The following is a 7,464-nucleotide window of genomic DNA, read 5'->3' as shown; positions in this document are numbered from 1 at the left end:
AGCTAGATGTAGTTGCTCTTTGTTTTTAGCATAGATCTTAAGATCGTCCATGTAAAATACATAAGTGACCTTGTACTTTCGATCTGCAGGTTTGCCGCACAAATACCCGTCGGAATGGCGAAGTGCTAGAGTTAGTGGCAATAATGTTAGGCAAGAGAGGAGTGGGCTCATGGTGCCGCCCTGAAAGACACCTCTCTCAAAGGTGACCTTGTTAGTTGTCACACGATTTTTTCCAGGTGAGATAGTAAATCTGGTTTTCCAAAGCGGCATCAATCTCTCTATGCACCTAACTATTTGCGGATGAACCTGTAAGATTTCCAAAAGACAGATGATATGTCTATGGGAGGTCGAATCGAAAGCTTTCCGATAATCAATCCAGTCCATCGATAGGTTACTCTGGTAATATCTTGTAAAGTGTGTTCAGACAAGTTATTGGCCTGTAATTCTTCGGGTCAGCTAAGTTGCCTATTTTCGGCAGAAGTATTGTGCGCCCTTTCACCAACCACTCCGGAATCGGCTCTTCAGAGTTCAAATATGAGGTGAAAATACGGGCCAAATGCTGATAGGTTGAAGAAAAATTCTTCCAGCAGAAGGTTTTGATACAATCTGGTCCCGTTGCGGAATAGTTCTTCATCCCTCTTAATATTTTTTTCATCTCCTCGGTAGCGAAGGGTGGGCATTCTTTATCAGGTATTATGAGAGCAACACATAACTCCTTGGAGCTATTTATATTTTCTGAGTCTTCGTCCAGTCTATGCTGCACTTCGTAGACTTCTCTCCTAAATGCTTCGACCTCCTCTGATTTGGGTGGGTGTTCGACAGTAACTGGAGGGTCTTGGAAGAGTCGAGATGGATCAGAGAGAAACTGTTGATTTTCTCAGACCCACCTCTCCCTCCGCTCTAGACTTCTCTTAGCATCAGATAGTATACGTATTCTCTCAACAATATGCTGCCTGATGGTCAGCAGCTTTGACTTGTTAAGTTGTGATAACAAGTCCAGAGTTCGCGCGCGAACTTTCGAACCTTGGCGATAAAATTCCTGCCAGATGTGATGTAGTAAATCAAACACTGAATGCGGGACGCGTACTGTCTTGCCCAGCCTATTTTTATGACAAGTTGATGCATTCCTCTTTTGGTCTTATGATCAACCGTTGGTTTTGTTTTACGGTTCGCATCGACCAAAGCTCTCGCTGCATTATACACACAATAATTGATAGCCTAGAGATCAGATTCTCCGAAAAAATGTCCACGAAGCTCGTCATCCATTTCAGCCAGATCTTTTGGCTTGAGAGAAACCTTGGTGTCGATGTTTCTCCGGGTCATAAAGCATCGCTCTTCATCTATTGGATGCCTGCCCGCGGTTCGTCTTAGGGTCGCCTCTCTCTCTCTGTTACCGGCTTGTTCTAGCTGTGGTAGAGTAGGCGTTCCGCTTACATAGCCCCTTTTTCGGAGTAGTTCAGCATTGTTTCGCAAACATTGCTGCGAGAAGTGCGATAGTTTCGGGTGTTTCTCGCACCACAGAGCATGCAGCCGTGCCATGTAACCCCGTTCAGGGGTCACCCTCGCATCGTAGCACTCTAGCCAGTCGTGATTCAGTCGCTCCGTCCACCTAAAGGTCCCGAGATTCCGCCGATCCATCGCATTGAATCCATCTTCATTGGCTTCCCCAGCTCTAGATTGGTCGGCATTGTTGGCCGTCCCATTGTCGGGAGCCCTGCGCGTTCTGTTGTTTTGAACCGCACTTACTACAACTATGTTTGGTGTTGTCATTGTTGTTCCCACGAGAAGCTAGGGAAAGGGGTTCGTCCAACCTTGTAGAGCCCTGCATGCAAGGATAAGGCTACGTACTCTGATAGGTCGCCCGATATCCCAGAGTCACCGTTCTAGACACCTCTCCCAGGTGCCATTCAGCTTTCGGCACGGTTTTCACACCTCCGCTTGGGGGTTAATTCCTTCGGGACCACCCCTGGACAATTGTCCGCGACTGCTTATTTATTTTTGTAACCATATTCAGCAGAAACCCTTAATACAGGGACCCTCTATCCGCAACCCGAGGACGCGTTCGATGGTTTTGTCATAGGCCCTTCGGTTTGATTCTAGAGAAATCAAAACCGAACGGAATATATATATATATGTGTGTGTGTGTGTGTGTATATATATGAATAATATATATGTATATAATATCGAAGTTAAAAAAAGTCTTTTAGAAGCTAATGATATATCTTTGAAAACAATTGTGCTCGAGTTGACAAATAGTCGCCGTCGAAGTTGCCTCAAAAGACCGTTCGCAATAAAGAGAAGTTTGATATACTGTTTGCGGGATCTGCGGTTATTACTCAGGCGTGAAAAAACAAAAGCGGATTGGCCTACAATGAGTTAGTTCCCACTTACCGACAGCCCAAGTATCGGCGCTATAGAAGAGTTGTACTGTATTTGTTGATTTATCAGAGATGACTAGTTAATAGTTAATATTGAACGTCATGGGTTCCCTCAAAGCAATAGGATATGCCGGGATATCCTATTTATCTCCCAGGTTGTTCCAAGGATATTGTAGGGATAACCCGGCGGATATGCCGCAATCTATCCGACGGGTTATCCCTGGGATAACCTTAGGGCAACCTTGAAGATAAATGGGATCAAATGGGATATCCCGGTATATCCTATTGCTGTGAGGGTTTACTACCAAGTAAAATCGTTCTCCAATATGAAGACCATAAAATAAATGGTTTCGAAGGTACAATATCAAAAAGACATACACATTTAAGCGTGCCTCATCTGAAGGAACTATTACTCGACCACCTTATGATATGAATTTTCGTTTATCTGCTGCATTTATGTACATCAGAAAGGGATACACATTCATTGAACAGTTTTCCATGTTGATATGAACATGCATCCTTTTGTACTATTGAAGAAAAAGAAAGAGGATGAAGTTGGTTGTGCCATTGAAGTCGAAACTGGATTTTTAATGGGCTTTGACCTAATGAAAAATTTGGCTTGCATGTATTATAGTATATTTTTCAATTCACTGCATTGCTTTCAGACGAAGATGCGAAAACTTGTTATCACCTGACACGTGACATCCAACCAAATTTACTTTCATCCGAAGCATCCGAGTGTTTAACACTTTAATTAAAATAACACCACCTAAATTTGTATTGAACAACGTTTAAGTACTATTTTTTTCAATTCTATTCATTATACATACTGAAAGGGGTGTATTTTTAATATGTGAAATATAAATAAAACAGCTAAATTTTTACTATGTATGTGCAAGCCAGTGACAAATAATGAAAATAATCATTTTTCATAGTACCTCTAAAATTATTAATCAGAAATTGGTTTGTATTAATTCTATTAAAAATGATTCCATTTTCTATTGCCACTTTGTCAATGATTTATGCAATATTATTAGATTTGATGATTTAAGTAAGGATGAAAAAGATGTCTATAATAAAGAGGTAAAAGTAGATATTGAAAGTGCAATCGCTTTAAGTTCAGATATTAAATGTCAGAAAGGTGACAAATGGCTTAACGAAAGAAAAGAGAATCATATCTAGTGTGGCATATCAATTTTTGACTTACATGAAGAACACAAACCCTGACTGGTATAACAAAATAATGAAACATCTTGAAGATAATTTTCACGGGTCACCAAGTACTGCCCATGGTATTAAAAATGAGAATAAAGCAAGAAAGTGCTACGAAAGAACTACCGGTCACTCATTAATGGAACTCGGATTACTCGTTCATCCCAGTGTACCATGGCTTGGTTATAGCCGTGATGGTATTGTTGTTGATAGTCACACAATAGAAATAAAATGCCCAGATAAAGGACAAGAAAAGACAGCGAATGAAGTGCTAGATGGATTATATTGGATTGCCAAAGATTCGGAGTCAGTGTACTACTTCAAACGTAAAAAACCAGGTTATTATTGCCAGGTTCAGTTGGGCATTTTCGTCACTAACTTGAGGAGCTGTTATTTGGTTATATACTCTTCATTCGATGATACCTGTGCTATTGTTAAAGTACCCTACGATGAAAAATTCATTTTAGATAGTATTCTAAAATTAAAATGTGTGTACTTCAAACATATATCAAAACATATTGTTAATTTGAGAGAAGAAAAATAGGTAAGAAAAGGACAAATTCGACTCAATGTAATGCAACGAAATGCACTAAAGAATATTATAAATCAATGTCGCTTAGACTAAACTGAGAAGAGTGACTATATATAAGAAAAAATGTGTTCGTACTAAGTTGACTATATCAAAGAAAAACTGTGATCGTATTATTACATAAGCATTATTTAAATAAATAATAAGTACAAAGAAAAGTCATGTTAAATTGTACATCATCATCATCATCATCATCATCATCATCATCATCATCATCAATCATCAGGCTCCAGTCCGGCAGAGAACCAGAGTGCCAATCAAATGGACAAGAAGATTAAAGATAGTGCGTCACCCTTGGAGTGGAAGGAGGTGACAGGACGCAAGAAGAAAGCTGATAAGGCTGAAAGGAAAACTCATGCTGAGGGGCAGACAAATAATGTCCAGAGAAGGAGAGAGAAGCGAATAAAAACAAGAACAGAAGCCATTATCATAAAACCAGCTGAGGGCAAAACGTATGCGCAAGTCCTAGGAGAAATCCGGGGAAATTTTAAGCCGGAAAATACGAACACAGTGGTAAAATCTATTCGTCAGACAAGAGCTGGATTTGTCTTGCTAGAGTTAGACAAGGAATCAAAAAATCAAAAGGGTTTTACAGAAGCACTTAAAAACGCGTTGGGAGACCAGGGCACAGTCTTCAACAAGGTACCGCGGACTTCTCTAGAAATAAGAGACCTGGATAGCCTCACAACAGAAGAAGAAGTCAGAGAAGCACTGACACGAGATCTCCAAGAACTAACAGGAGAGCTCAAAGTCAGCTTAACGAAGCCCAACACTAGAGGCCAGATCATGGCAATAGTAGATGTAGATGAACAAGCAGCCGAGCATTTACTTGAAACTGCACATATTAAGGTCGGATGGGTCAACTGTCGTGTCAAAAAGAGAACCATGGTCACACGCTGTTACAGGTGTCTGGGTTACGGTAATCAGGCACGTGAATGCAAAGGACCTGATAGGAAGGATCAGTGCTACAAATGTGGCAATACAGGTCACAAGGGCGCCACATGCCAGTCAGATGCAAATTGTGTTCTGTGTAACGATCTTAATCTGGAGACACAGCAACGGTGTCATATTCCTGGGTCAGGCAAATGTCAAGCCTTTAGAGAGGCTCTTGGCCGAGCTCGAGAACATGAAAGACGATGATCAGCATTCTTCAAGGAAACCTACATAGAAGTAGAACAGCCGATGACCTTCTAACTCATCTTGTATATGAGAAGAAGGCCGATCCTCTGCTTCTGTGTGAGCAGTACCAAGATAGAGAAGTATCAACGTGGTTTGCAAATAGTACAGGAACTGCTGCTATCTCGGTAAGAAATGGAGATAAAGTACCAGTGGATGACCACGGATCCGGCGCGGGATTTGTTTGGATTAGGAGTGGGCGGACCACTTTTGTGAGCGTCTACCTCACCCCAAATGAGCCCATCAAAGACTTCGAGGTTAAACTAGAAGGTCTAGAGGAAGCACTACAAGATATGGAGGGCGGCATTGTGGTAGCTGGCGACTTTAACGCGGAAGCGGTAGAGTGGGGAATGCCAAAGTCGAACCCTAGAGGGAAACGGATAATGGAGATGGCGGCCAGAAGAGGACTGATAGTTCTTAATACTGGCGCATCAACATTCAGACGACCCGGGCAGAGAGAGACGACACCAGATGTCTCCTTCGCTTCAGAGAACATGGCAGTAAATGTCGTAAACTGGAGGGTGATGGAAGAATTTACAGGTAGTGATCACGAATACATCACATTTCAGATACAGAGGGAAAAAAATAAAGCTCTCAAAGCCTACACCCGCCGACCGAAAAGGTGGAACGTGGGAAAGCTGAACGAGGAGAAGTTTGCAAATGTCATCACAAGCAAGCCAGAAACAGCAGTAAAAACACGGGGATGTATAGAGACGAAAGAAGACTCTGTCAACGTCGTGGAGCAGACAATGGCCCTTATTGAGCAAGCATGTGATGCTGCCATGCCTCGAAAAAGTCGAAACGACAACCGACATCCGGCTTACTGGTGGTCGGAAGAAATTGCCATTTTGAGGAAGACCTGCTTTACATTGCGCCGTAAAGCTCAGCGTGCTAAGAAAACCCCCGAGAAGATGGCCCAAAAGAATGCGGAATTTCTTCGAATGAAGAAACACCCGGAAGCTAGGAGCGACAACAGCACCACTGAAAAGGGACGCGGAAACGATGTGTAAAATCGTAGACTCGCTCTTTCCAACAGTGAACGTAGAGCATGATACAGACGAGGAGATCCCTGTGGATATTCCATTTTTTGAGGCAGAAGAGCTTCGACAAGCCGTCACCTCTCTGCAGAATAAGAAGACGCCGGGCCCAGATGGTATCCCATCAGAGGTTCTCAAAGTAGTGGAAAGATACAATCCACAAATTCTTCTAGAAATGTATAATAGCTGTTTAAGGACCGGAAGTTTCCCTAGGAGGTGGAAGGAACAACAGTTGATGCTGATAAGCAAAGGCAAGGGCGATCCAGACTCCCCGTCATCCTACAGGCCTCTGTGCATATTGGACACTGCCGGAAAGCTCCTGGAAAAGCTCTTAAAACCTCGTCTGCTATCAGCCGTCCAGGCAGCTGGAGATCTATCAAGCAGGCAATATGGATTCAGAAAGGGACGTAGCACCGTAGAAACAGCTCAGTGCATAGTGGACGCCGGAATGTCAGCGCGACAGGAAAACCACTACTCACGTCCTGTAGTACTACTGGTGACTCTAGATGTTAAAAATGCATTCAACACGGCAAGATGGAGAGACATTATGGACGCTTTAAGAAATAACTTTAAAGTGCCGCACTACCTCCTCCGAATGGTGAGAAATTACCTGAAGGACAGAGTGCTTCTATACGACACCAGCGACGGTCCTCGTAGAAAGGAGGTCACCACAGGAGCCGCTCAGGGCTCTATTCTGGGGCCAGACCTCTGGAATATTTCCTATGACGGTATCCTGCGTATGGATATGCCAAAGGACACATCTCTTGTAGGATATGCAGACGACATCGCGGCAATCATCACGGCCAGAAACTTGGAAGAGGCGCAAATGAAGCTGAATCAGGTTATGCGCCGTGTGTGCGAATGGATGGAAGAGCATGGCCTAACACTGGCTCTACAGAAGACAGAGATAGTGGTCCCCACAACCAAGAGGATTGAGACATGCATCCAGCTCAAGGTGGGAGACGAGATGATACAGACCCAGAAGGCGGTCAAACATCTCGGTATCCATATGGATACAAAGCTCACATTCTGGGAGCATATCCGGAAGGCTGCGGATAAGGCAGTGAAAACA

At 43.0% G+C, this 7,464-nt stretch overlaps 1 protein-coding gene across 1 annotated transcript; it reads left to right on the top strand.

Annotated features, from left to right (window-relative positions):
* The first annotated feature begins 4,440 nt into the window (after positions 1–4,440).
* On the top strand, positions 4,441–5,319 carry LOC117175492. Its single transcript, XM_033365198.1, has one exon. It carries the CDS (start codon positions 4,441–4,443, stop codon positions 5,317–5,319), a length of 879 nt encoding a protein of 292 aa, XP_033221089.1.
* Positions 5,320–7,464: the final 2,145 nt, after the last annotated feature.

The sequence above is a fragment of the Belonocnema kinseyi genome, chromosome 6, assembly GCF_010883055.1.
Source record: "Belonocnema kinseyi isolate 2016_QV_RU_SX_M_011 chromosome 6, B_treatae_v1, whole genome shotgun sequence".
In the NCBI taxonomy this organism is placed as follows: domain Eukaryota; kingdom Metazoa; phylum Arthropoda; class Insecta; order Hymenoptera; family Cynipidae; genus Belonocnema; species Belonocnema kinseyi.
Note: the sequence above shows the minus strand (reverse complement) of the source record. Positions and strands in the feature narration are given on the sequence as shown.